Source organism: Centruroides sculpturatus, unplaced genomic scaffold (genome assembly GCF_000671375.1).
Source record: "Centruroides sculpturatus isolate CEXI.00-Female unplaced genomic scaffold, Cexi_2.0 scaffold82, whole genome shotgun sequence".
Classification (NCBI taxonomy): Eukaryota; Metazoa; Arthropoda; class Arachnida; order Scorpiones; family Buthidae; genus Centruroides; species Centruroides sculpturatus.
In genome coordinates this window covers 607,488-620,878 of record NW_019384498.1, presented here as the reverse complement: position 1 = coordinate 620,878, position 13,391 = coordinate 607,488, and the positions used below count along the sequence as shown (strand labels likewise).

Genomic DNA, 13,391 nt, shown 5'->3' with positions numbered 1-13,391 from the left:
CGATTACATGTAAAACCAAATAATTCGTTCCAACGCGAAAAACATACTCAAATTAAAGCCAAGTAATACATTTAAAAAAATAACTGTAGTAAGGAAAACAAATGAAAAATGCGAACTAATGTAACGTCGTATGGTGAGTTTTTGTTCGTATCGTGAAGCAAAAATATGTTCGAATTTCATGTCGTATCCTGAAAATTTCGTATGCTGGGGCGTTCGTATCCTGAGGTACCACTGTATTAGGTAGAAAAATGATAGACAAAAATACACTTATAATCATATACTTCAATTTGAACATTTTGTTTCTGGAAATTGAAATTTATCATGCTTCAGAAAGAAAACCGATAGTTCCATTCCAAAATCAATATTGTCCAATCAGTTGCAGCAAAGCCAACCAGTGTACTCCAATATCTAGTATGTTTTGCTGCCATAAGATGACAAAAATTAATGGCTGTACTGAAAGATCTAATTTTTAATGTGCATTCTGTCCTAGCCAGGTTTTGGGAGCCCATCTCTTACCACTTGGTCATCCTCATAATGACTGGTCAATCCCACCATAGCTCAATAGGTATGAGGGAAAAGACACTTAGTACTCTTAGAACAGAGTTAAAGTTAAGCAATACTTAAAGATAAATTAAACCAGTAATTCTTTGAGTAGTTAAATGTAGAGATAAATATAAGAAAATTAATAATTATTAATTTGCAGTGTAATTTAGTTTCTCATTAATTTAAATATAAATACAAGGCTGAGGTAATGTATTTGGCATGGCTAGATACTTTTTCTGTTGCTGTTACAAATACAATTCTAATCTCAAATCAACTGTTAGTATGCAATATTGTCAAACTAACATCTCCCATAATTCTGGAAAATTACTGTTAATTAATTTTTAACACTCAAAACTTATAAAATTGATTATTAACAAGCTGAATCTTGCATGAACAGTTTGAACAACTGCATGCAGTTTAAATAAATATATTAACACCAAAAATCTAGCAGCAAAAAGCACTGATTGGCCAACAAATGTTTTCAGCTATCTTAGTCATTCTCAGGTTTTAACATAGTAAATTCAAATAGAGATCATAATTAAAACACAGTTTAAAGGAGCATTAATTTTATTGGATGCAACAGTGTGTGTAATGGATTCATATAAAATGTTTACACTGTTATGGGGATAGAGGAGTTACCAATTACTGGTCTTCATAAAAGGACTTCCAAGCAGGTGAGATAGTATCTAGGTCCTTGTAATTAATGGTCTTTTTTTTGTTTTCCTTAATTGGGTTTTGGTATTAATGTGTTTTTATTAGCTGAATTTTACTTCATTCCAAGAAAATACAGCACTTAGTGAGTTGTTATTAATTAATATTGATGAAATATGTGGTGTAGGTAACAGTCTTCTTTAGCCTTTCATTAAATTTCCCAAAATGATCTTTTTGAAGGAAAATTGTAATGAAAGTCATTACAGAGAATGTGATTTAACAAGTGAAAGTGAGTTACACTATCGTCATCTTTTTTAAGGGAGTTGGCATTGTTGTTCTATTTCTGTAGGAAAGGCCAGTACCTTGTTAGGTATAGTCCTTTCTGAATATTATTTGAATAAAGTATTTCAGAGGGAAAGTGCTTATGTATGGTTTGTTTTATAAGAATTTTTTTTTTCATAAGAAAAGTACTGAATTTATATTTCTCTACATAAGACATCAGAGAACAGTTGTCAAAAGTTCAGAAAAGGAAGGCTGACATAGAAAAGGAAAAAAATTGCAGACTTGTAAAGACAGTTAGTATTATTGTCAGCCAATACACTGTATCATAAAATTTAAATTGATCTTAGTCTTTTTTTTTTGTATACTTTCACACAGTATCTCCCTTCCCAATTGCCTTTTCCTTAGAGGAAAAAAGAGTGTCTTCAATGTATTACTTTACCCCTTTCCTGAAACTATCAACTACATTTGTACCCAGAAAGATTTAGATACAGTGACACCTGATTAACTCAAAGTTGCATTTACTCGAAGTCATTTTCTTTCTCTGATCATCTAGCCTAGGGATTTACATTAAATCAAACCAGTTGAATGGGGTTCTGGCACAGTATTTTCTTAAACTCTGAAATTTTAATTTTCTGTTAAATAAAATAATTAATGTTCATTTATTGAATAAACTAATCAGAAACTTTATGTAAAGCATGGGAACCATGTATGACTAAAATTGGACATCATGTTGTAACAATGGGCAGGGGTAGTGCTTCCAGACAGCAAATGTGATCTAGATACCATAACTGCCATTTGAACCTGCTATTTTTTTAATTGCTGATAGACTAGCTGACAATAAATAAACAGGTTTTTGAATTTGAATGTAATAATTTTGTGCAATAAGACCTGGAAAAATATCATATGGATAGTTTATTATATGCTACCAATAAACCAATGCACAAAATCATGATTTTTAGCTGAACTGCTGTAACTCAAAGTCCAAATTTCCCTTCCCCAACTGATTTGAGTTAATCAGGTTCCACTGTATTAGAAAAATTAGAATAACTAGATAACTATTGAAAGTATACTTTTTATAAAGGATTTAGGAGACATGGCCATAATCATGGCAATAGCTCTCCTTTTTTAGGCTGGACAACCTCTTTCTACCCTTGCTACAGCCCTGAAATATATATCTGGTGTAACAGATTGACAAATGTCTCTTGCCTGCAAGATCTACTATGTAACAGATTGCCAGTTAATGACGTAAACAGTCAGAACAATTGGCCAAAAAGAGAATGGATTGAGACTACTGTACTGTGTACTGTAGAGTAAAAATATACTGGTAGCAGTATGAAATTGATCATACTTTAAATTGTCTGTTTTTGTTAATAAAGGAGGGATTGGGTTGATTATAATGTAATATTTAGGGGGGCTTTTACAATGATTATTTTTGATGGAGGGAGGGATAAGAAATGATCCATTTTTGATGACATAATATATGGACAACCTGTAAAGAGTAATTAAATAATACAACAGTTGAAAATGTAATAGGTAAACTTTAGAGATTTTCATTTAAATTTTATAAAATGTCAAACTTTCAAATTAGAAAAACGATATGCTATTTATTTTATCACATAAATAAGATTTTGTAATAATTTTATTTAGTTAGCATCCACTTTAATTTTTCAAATAATTATTGTTTGTATAATAATTTCGGTATTTATAATTATATATAACAAACTAAACTGGGCAAATATACTATGAATAAAACACACCTTTAATAATCCAGCAAATAAAAATTAATAACATAAAACATGATCAGCGTTTTAATTCTGATCTTGTCTATGTGGATGCAGTGATGCGCAACTTGCAGCAACATATCAAAGAGCATAAATATATGATTAATAAGAACCTTGACAACACCATGCTATCAGCTTACACAAGACAACAGGACATTCAAGTCCATTGGGATTGGGCAGAAATAATTAAACCTACAACAAATTTACACACAATGAAATATCTGGAGAAGTTACAAATCTTTAAAGTGCACAAGAAAACAGGTTGCATCAACCATAGAGATGCGGATGCTTTACCTATCGCATGGTGATCCTTTTACAAAAATTAATGATATTAAGAGACTTTGTTTTATTTTTTATTAAGGGACATTTTTGGCTTAATTTATATTATTTCTGTGTTCATTTATTTTATATACCGCATCTACATTTCCATTATTTTTATTTTTATTTTCGTATTTACATTCTTTTTTTTTTGTGTTTAATTTTATATTTTATTGTATGTTAACTGAAGAAGATTGTTAAGAAACGGCCAAATGTTTTTATGTTATTTATTTTTATTTGCTGGATTATTAAAGGTGTGTTTTATTCATTNTTATTTGTAGTTAAAGTTAACTAATATTTGTTATTCTTGTATAAATTATTATAAAATAGAGTTATTTTTCTGATATTAATGTTTTAAATCTGTAACAATTATTTGTTACTATGGGGATGTTTATATATTATGTCATCATTAACTCCAGGGGAGGGGGCTAATCACTGGTGATTGTTAGTGATAGGAGGAGCAGTTGCATGAAGATGATATGATTTTATTTTTGTAGGTGTGTACTTCTTGATGATTTAACAAAAGAATTACAAAATCTTGGATTTTATATCAAAACAAACATATTTGTACCTAATGCTACATTCTTCTTTCATAGCTAAAGGAAAGTGCCATGTGACTACCATGCCAGTCTGCTTGAAGCATGCAGAAGTTTCTCTTCAAACTTCACTCTGATTAAATCTTTTGTAGAGTCTAGAATAATACAACTGGAAGAACTGACTACTTTTTGGGTCCTCTTAATGTTGAGTTGTTTTACAGGATGAAAAGACAAGGATAACAGTAGGACTAGCAACTTCCCTAAGATGTATATTGCAGGGGTGGGTAAGCGCGAGTTCAGTGGGAGCCAAAATGTAGGTTTTGCAAAATGCATGGGAACTGCAGTTCTGTACTTTTTTATTCTGTACCGCAGTTCTGTACCTTGATTTTATTATATAATATAAANTCACCAATAATCCAAATACACGATGAAAATTAAACATTAAAGATCACTAATAAAACGTAATATATTGTTTAATAATTTTTTATGGAAATTGATGGGATATGTGAGAAGTGTGGGATTTTTCAATCATATATGTTTACCTTTTTCTGTCTCCTTGGTCATCTTCCATTTTTGGAATATCATTTCCCCCCCCCACTTATTTTATCTGCCTGATCTAACAACATAGTTTTGGTATTTTTGCATTTGGTACTTTGCTTCTGTTTAAATATAACAAATATTATCAACTTTTAAGATTTTTAATTAACAGCCTATGGCCTACTTGTTGAGCAATACTCATATCAAGCATACAATGCCATAATGTTGTAAATGTCAAAAAACAAACTTTTCAGAGAGGTAAAAAACACTATTTCTGGTGAATGAATTCATATTAATTTTACAATAAAATGATAAAAACTCACTAGGTTACATATTTTCTGGAATATCAAAATTATGTAAATATAAGCTGTATCATTTTAAGTGCCAAAAGTCACGTGACTTGTATGTTGATGCTTTAAATGTTATGGTTTCACATAAATTTGACCTGAAAATACAGCCACTATTGCCACAATATTTTTTTGCAGCAGAAAACATTTGTTTAGAATTCAGTTCTTCAATAAAAGAAATTTAGAGAAAAATGGCATTTGCAACATTATGGCATTACACACTTCATATAGTGCAGATTATTTCTTCTGTTCTATTTATTATAGTTTTTTTATTTTGTTGTTTATTTTATTTATGAGGTCTGTTCAAAAAGTAACCAAACTTTATTTTTTTTAATTTTTATTCAAGTTACAGATTATTGGTTTTGTCCCCTTCAAAGTACTTTTTTCCCCTATTCATACACTTATCCCAGCAGTGTTTGCACTTTGCAAAGCAGTCTGGTAAGTTTCTTTTGGAATTTCCTTCAATGCTTGTGACAAATTTATTTTAATGTTATCAATTGTGTCAATACAGCATCCTTTCAGCACTGATTCTAATTTTGGAAACGAGAAAATCGCAAGAGGCCAGGTCTTGTGAGTAATGGAGGCTGGGCAAGGATGTTTGATTTTTGGCACAAAACTGTTAAATTGACAAGGCTGAGAGTGAGCAAATGCATTGTTATGGTGAAGGAACCATGAGTTGTTTTGCCTCAATTATTGTCTCTTTTTGCAAATTTTTTCATGCAACCATTTCAAAATACTTCCATAGTACTGACAGTTGACTGTTTGACTTTGAGGCAAAAATTCAAAGTGAGATTTAGACTTTTTTTTTTAGGGTGGAGATCCCTTGCCACCCCACTGAAGGTTGAACTTTTGTCTTGTTGTAACTGTAAACCCAACTGTTGTCAGCTATTAGATTCTTTATATGAATGTTTTATCATCGTTGACTTGTTGAAGGAGTTCCAGGCAAACGTCCATTCTATTTTCCTTCCGCAGTTCAGTCATCAGATAAGGAACAAGTTTTTCTGCAACTTGATTCATGTTCAATTTTCTGTTAAAATGTCATGACACAACCCTATTGAGATCCCAACCTCTTCTGCAAGTTTTCTGACAGTCAGGTGACAATTTTCTTGCACCAGATCCTTGATTTTCTGAATGTGAGTGTCATCAGTTGAGGTTGAAGGCTTTCCTGGTCAAGCGTCATCTTCAACTGATTGACAACAACCTTTTTAATCAGGTAAACCATTCATAATACTGTTTATGACTGAGAGCATTGATTCAGAAGTTAAATGTTTTCATAAAAGTTTTCTCCAGGTTCACACAGAACTTCACTTTGCACTGCTGCTCCCATAAATCACACATTACAAAAATTGCCACAAACACTGAAACACCATTCACACAATAACGCAGGAACGAAATGAGATATCAACAATCCGAAAAAAGCAGCTTACTTGATAGGTTACCACAAATGTAGTGTCGACAACCTTGTGACATTAGGACACTTTGTTTCTGCTCAATGAAAAAGTTTGATTATTTTTTGAACAGACCCCATATATCATGCTTGTAATTTTTCCATTTATATATTGTTTTTTTATTATGAGTTTTAATTAAACTATTTTAACAAAATGTACTGTACAATCTTTAAACAGCAAGTATACATTTCTTCTTACTTCACTAAATGATTTTACTGATATATTAATCCTTATTGAAAATTGGAAAAATAAAGCTGTAACTTCTGTGAACCTATAAACTGGTTTATAGGTTTAGTGTTTTTAATTTTAATACTTATTTACATATTACTGAAATTCTACTTAATTACTCCTCCTATTGATGATAAAGGAATACAATAAATTGCACATTTTAAAACTATATTGTTATTTATTCTTTCTGGTTTTATTCTCTTAATTTCTAGGTGTTCAAACCATTTCTTAAATACTTATTACTTTCTTTTTTATTTTCTTGATTTTGCATATAGTATTGTTGCAGTGTTTTGCAACAATACTATATGCAAAATCAAGTCTGTAAATAATCTTATATTAATCAACTGTGTCACTTCCTATATGGTTAAAGTAAGTTGGAAAGTTGTTTCTTCTTTGTTCTTTTGATCAGTCATTTTTAGAAAACTATGCTTCCTATTTTTCAAAAAGTTATTTGTGCCTAATGAAGTTTTTCTTGCTGCTATCAATACCTTTTTTAATTTATAAAAAAATTGTTATTTTATATATTTAAGTAAAATGGTAAAAAAACTATTTTGAGCTCCTTTTTAAAAAATGCTAGTAATTTGTGCAACTTGTGAAGGTTTTAATATAACTGATACAGTCTGCTATATCACATGAATTTGACACACCTACTTTTGCGTATTAAATGTCGATTTTATCTTGTAACACTATTCTGGATAGTATTTATTTATAGCAGGTGGATTATATTAGTTTTTGTTTTAACAGTTATTAGCAACATATTTATAGCTTATTAGGATGACAATTATCCCATCATGTTTTTAACTGTGAAAATTCTTTGAAATGACATCATTGAAGATAGATGATAATTGCAGAAAATTTATCAGTTTTTAAGATAAAAATTTAAGTAGTAATGTATAATATCATTTACAGCACAGACTGAACATATAGAAAGTGCATATCGTCTTTAGTTCTCTTTTCTTCATATATATTTGGCAGTTTTGGGAAAATTACAATGATAGATGAATGTCTATTATGCACAAAGGATTTTCCACATTTTCTAAAGATGCTCTAGTGATTTTAGACAAAGGTAAATCTGTTTGATGAGATCATAATTGCAATTTAAATCAATATACAACCTGCACTTTCTTTCAAATTGTCTTTGAAACATAGATAACTTGTATGTTATCCACACAAGATTATAGTAATTCAGAAGTTTTCTAAATTAAATTAAACTTATAATAATAACATTTACAGGATTGAAGCTGTAATTCAAATTAAGTTGTTTGATCATTTATTACTTAGCCTTATACCCCTGAATGTAATCTAGCTTTAGGTGTTTGAATATATTTATATTATTGAATGCTACATGAAACTTTTTAAAATGTTAGCTTGGTTATTTTAATAGTAAAATAATTACTTAATCTTCTGAAAATGCCTTAAATTTTCTTATGATAGATTTTTATTTTTCATTTATTCAATAATTTTTGAAATTTATACAAAAAAATACAGTATTTATACTGTATTAAATTTATAAATGAATATGATTCAACTACACACCTATTAATCATACAAATATATTTTTATAAATATATTTGTCTAATTAAAAGCAGTTGTTTAGAGAGATAGTATGTTAATATAGGATATGCAGAATGTATGTGTTTGAAGGGTTTTCAGTTAGTTTTGAATATGTTTGCACCTCTATTAGTGAAAAAATAGCATGTGCTTTCAGTTACTACTGTGCATGTGATATTCTACAGTAATTCAAATTTCAAAATCAACAAAGAACATCTAAATATTTTTTCTTTGTTTCAGTATGTTCACCTCTAAACAGAAGTTGGTGATCTGAATTTTTTCCAAGCTTCCATTGTCATACAACCAAATTCAGAAGAGACTTTTGGAGGACTGCCTTCATGTTTTGAAGGTATGATCTCTAATGTTTTCAATATCAGAATTTCCCAGGAATTAAATCAGAAAGAAATTAAGAAAGAAAATTAACCAGTTCCAAAGAAATGAACTGCTACAGCTAAGATGTCATCAAAAACAAAGAATTCCATCATCATACCACCAAATCTTCTTATTCAAACAACACTGACAATGAAATGTTAAATGCCATTGTCATTCATTAATTACATCATTCACAAAGATCTGAACTTGGATATGCTGTATAAGACATATGTTCATAAGCTATCAGATTCTGACAAAAAGAATCACAGAACCAACACAAGAAAGTTACATGAAAGGCACTTGATAGGTAGAAGAAATAAATTTGCTGTTACTTTGGATTGAGGATTGGATGTACCTTAATTATAATGGAACTGCAAAATTTGTTACATGAAACATGGAGAAGACTGCATACGGCAATGCTGAGAAAATTTTCCTGAAGGATTCATGCTTGTGAGCTATTTATCAGGAAAATACCACTTCTACTTATCAGAGTGCCCTGAAAAGAAAATATCTGGACAGTACTATTTCAATCACATTCTGAAAGCATTGTTTGAAAAGCTTTGTATGTACATACAAAGCAGATGCACAAAATGTTTTTGCATCATGACAAAGCAAGCTCATACATATTCCAATTGACAGAACACTTATTTTGAGAAACTCCATCAGAAAACAGAAATTAGCTATATCAGTGCATCTATGAAAGGTTGTGATATCAGCCCCTTGACTTCTTTGGATTTGGTTTGCTAAAACAAGTTGTAACCAAAAAGCAAAATCATTAGATGGTCTTTGGAAGGTTACAAACAGGTGTAGTTTAAGATTGACATCTAAATTGTCAGAAAGATTTTCAAATCATAGAAATAGCATTGTAATGCAATTTATAGAAGTAACAGAGGACATGTTGAACAAATGAAAAATTTGTACAAGCATTATTAAACTTTTCAAAAATAACTGAAAAACCTATTAGCAATAGTGTGATTCTTGTTTTATATATATATATATGTTACTGTGAAAGACCGAAATTAGAGAATGTCGATATTCTCTGGTGAATGTCGACACATACAAAATAGGTCGGTGAAAGACTGAATATTTGGTTATATTATTATACATTCGAACAATCGCTGGTGTATGTCAACAAGCACAGATAAGCTTTAGTGGAGGTTGATGTCGACAGAGAGGCAACAGTCTGTCGCCAAATCCTTTGTGGGTAGTCGGAGGTAGGACAAGGTCGTACCTCTTTTTCTGGCAACGGTTTGGTGGAAATTGCCCACTTTGTCACTGGATGGTGTTTTTGTTCTTTTGATCCTGTGAGGTGGGGATCGGTTTGTCAGGTCAAGTGGCAGAGGATGAGAGGGGTTGTCGGTAAGGCATCGGCTATATCCAAATAAAAGACACCTTTAACAGATCGGTTCATAATCACATAATAATGTAATCAGTTCGTAATTTGTAAAGAAAAGTTACTTTCCATAGATGAGGTTTCTTCTCAAGATATATCGCTGAGAGAAGCAGCTACAGCTAATTCGAAAAGTGGAGGGTAAGGCTATACAGTAGATCCCCTATAACACTAGATAATTCCATGTTGTACGAGTCACTTAGATTTTACAAATACGTTAGCCGTTCACAGCCTGGCACATGTATTTGTAAAATCTAAGTGACTTGTACAACATTGAATTCATATAACACGGAACTATCTATAGTGTTATAGGGGAATCTACTGTACACGCTGTCATTGCAAAAAGAAGTGTTCCACGAATAAATGCAGTTGTAAAAACAAAGGACTCAAAGTGCCATAATAGTTTAAGTTATTGCAATAAATAAGATTGTACAACGTCAATCACATAATTTATGTGTAAGTTTATTATTGTATTATTTTCTTTAATGATTTAGAACATACTGTTCATTTTAGGTTCAACAGTTTATTTACATGTGCCATTACTTAAGCTTTCTCCTATTTTGACATATTAATTTAAAAAGTTGCGTTTTTGTCTTAACGTGATAAAAATAGTTTTATTTAACATTCACCATCAGTGCATGCTGAATGTCAACATTTGCCAGTGTAAGTGAGAAATGATGATATTTAGCAAATATTTCGTACCTACACAAAACGACTGTGTGAATGCTGACATTCACCAGAAAATGTTGACATTCGCCAGATATCGGTCATTCACAGTAACATATATATACAGTAGAGCATCGATTATTTGACTCAATTGGGGACTGGGGTTGGTCGGATAACTGAAAAAACAGATAACCTAAAAATATGAAAAAATACATTATTAGTATAGTATATTAGTATATTGCTATTAACCTACTTTGCGTTGAATTTTCATCGATGTTAAGCCTAACAAAAATTTTTTTAAAATAATAATCGTCGCTATTGTATCGTTAAAAATTAGAAAATTAAGCCTCATTTAAATACTGGCTCCCTTTCATGGTTGAGCCATGTTGCCAGCTAAAACATGTAAAAATACTATTAAAGTAGCCAAGACATAGCCAAATATTGTAGCACCACATCACTAGCAGACATTTGAATTTGCCGACTAGAACGGTTGGTTAACCGATGTGACGGTTAATCGGGGGTTGGATAATCGATGCTCTACTGTATTAAGAAATTATCTATCTACATGTATTTTTATTTTCTTAATTATAATGAATAATTCTGAAAGTACTATGTAACTATATTTGAGAAATTAACATCTTTTAATTTATTACTTAATTATATGATAAATTCAATTTTACAATTGAATCATTTATCTTCATGGTAAGATCAATTAATTATTGGTAATGTTATCTTTTGTTATTAATATTTGTTGTTGTTAATAGTACTGTACATAATGTAAAAATAATCAAGCAGCTTAATTAATGTTTGATAAAAGAAAACTGCATCTGTGTTCTATCTCTCATTTTAAAGTTTTAAGACAATTGGTTTATTTTAAAAAATTGTAACTATGTATCAGAATAAATTATTATAACAATAAAAATACTTTAAGATTGATTTTTTTTATTATTATTTCATTTTGAATATTAATTGTATTCTAAACAAATATTTCAATAAAAAATTTTTTTTAGGTATTAACCATGTCTGATGATCTTGATGTTGAAGCTATGTTGGAAGCCCCATATTCCAAGGGTGTAAGTTTTATTTTTAAAGTTATTTTTCCTTCCTTAAGAATATCTGTTTATACTACTATTAGTTTTTTACTTTGTTTTAATTGTGTATAAATGTAATAAAATAGTGGTATGGTGAGTTTTTATTTTATATATATATGTATTTATATATATATTAAATATTAATTTTAATTTGTCAGAATTATTCCAATAAGATGGATGAAAATTATTTAGGGAAAGGAACTGTTAGTTTTTTGCTTAGGTATAATATCAAAGACAATTTTATTATATGAATGTCTTATAAGGTATTCTTTGTCTTGTAGACCCCTCATAGACCTGAACCATCACAATGTACCAAATGGAACACTTTTCTGAGGTAGTACATCCAGGGAAATGGTATTAAATTCTAATTAAATAAACCAAATATTTCCTTAAAAATTATCACACATTTTGGTAATATAATATTTTATTCAAAATTGATAGTCCTATACAATTTATTAAAGTTTGAAATATTTTAATACTGATGGAAAGTTAACTGAAATTATTACATCATGATGATAAAAACTTCATGCACATATTTTAAAGCAATATACTAAATTTTCTCATTAATTAGTATTAATTTAATAATCAACAATAATAACAGCACAATCAATGATTAATGAATATAATGAATGAGGTCACGATTCTGAAATCGTGTCCATTCCTCTTATCTCAGGGATGGCTGGAAACGTCTGCAGCTGTTTGGTATCTCTCTCTCTCTCTCTCTCCTGGTGAAGCCTAAGCCTGGATGATCTCAAGAGTTCCCTAAGACTTGCACTTAACATATTTTGGTGTGAAAGATTGTTTTGTGTGAGATAATTAATGATTTAATTAGATGTTAAATTTAAAAACTGCTTTTGTTGTAACAGATACTCATAAATTTATATTGGCAAACAATATTCAAAAATGTTCATGTAATAAAAAAGAAAAATATTTTAAAAATTTAAGACAGATACTTATTAAATTATATATAGAAAGTTAAATGGAGTTTAACGAAAACTTTTAGCTTTTAAATGTGTAAAAAAAAAAAGAAAATATTTTTGAATTATTTTCAAATATTTCTTAATCAAAGTTTAAATGTGTTTTTATAACAATTTTAAAATGTGTAAATTTTAGGAAATTTTTTTTCCAAAATTAAAAATTTAAGACAGTGATTGACCTTTTATTCTAAGCTTATTATGAATCATTATAATGCTATCTTCATATAATAGGAAAAAAGTTAGGAAATTGCTTTTCCTATATCAGTATATGAAATGATAAATTTGAGATTATTCATAATACTGTTTCGATCCACATTAACATTTTATCCTATTTTAAGAGAAAATACTAAATTTTTCGCATAATACATTTTTATTTTCATAAGATACATTTAATGAATCTTATAAAAATGATTATATTAGATATTTCTTTCAGGAAAAAAAAGGGAATAGTGATAATGATAATGTGCATAATGAGGTAGGTTCCAATTTTTTAATCAAAAATTATTTCATTATTTTTGAATGTTCTAAATATATGTATTAATTTCATTATCATAACTATCATTGAAGTGTTACTTTTTTTATTCCAAAAACTATTTTTTAATAAGAATACATAGTTTGTTTTGTTTGCTTTTTCATTAAAGAAAGTATTGCTAAACTATCCTATTTGATTCTA

The 13,391-nt window shown here is 29.5% G+C and overlaps 1 protein-coding gene across 21 annotated transcripts in view; it reads left to right on the top strand.

Annotated features, from left to right (window-relative positions):
- LOC111621974 (RNA-binding protein 39-like) overlaps positions 1 to 13,391 on the top strand; it is a 148,204-nt gene that overhangs the window by 55,535 nt on the left and 79,278 nt on the right. For 12 of the 21 annotated variants that reach the window (XM_023364244.1, XM_023364239.1, XM_023364243.1 and 9 more), the window contains 2 exons: positions 11,661 to 11,723; positions 13,152 to 13,193. In XM_023364244.1, coding sequence (XP_023220012.1) covers positions 11,670 to 11,723; positions 13,152 to 13,193 — 96 coding nt within the window. In that variant the 5' untranslated portion in view covers positions 11,661 to 11,669. Of the gene's footprint in view, positions 1 to 8,462; positions 8,572 to 11,660; positions 11,724 to 11,899; positions 12,096 to 13,151; positions 13,194 to 13,391 lie in introns of those variants that run through there. The other 9 variants (XM_023364252.1, XM_023364251.1, XM_023364249.1 and 6 more) reach the window with 6 other exon arrangements.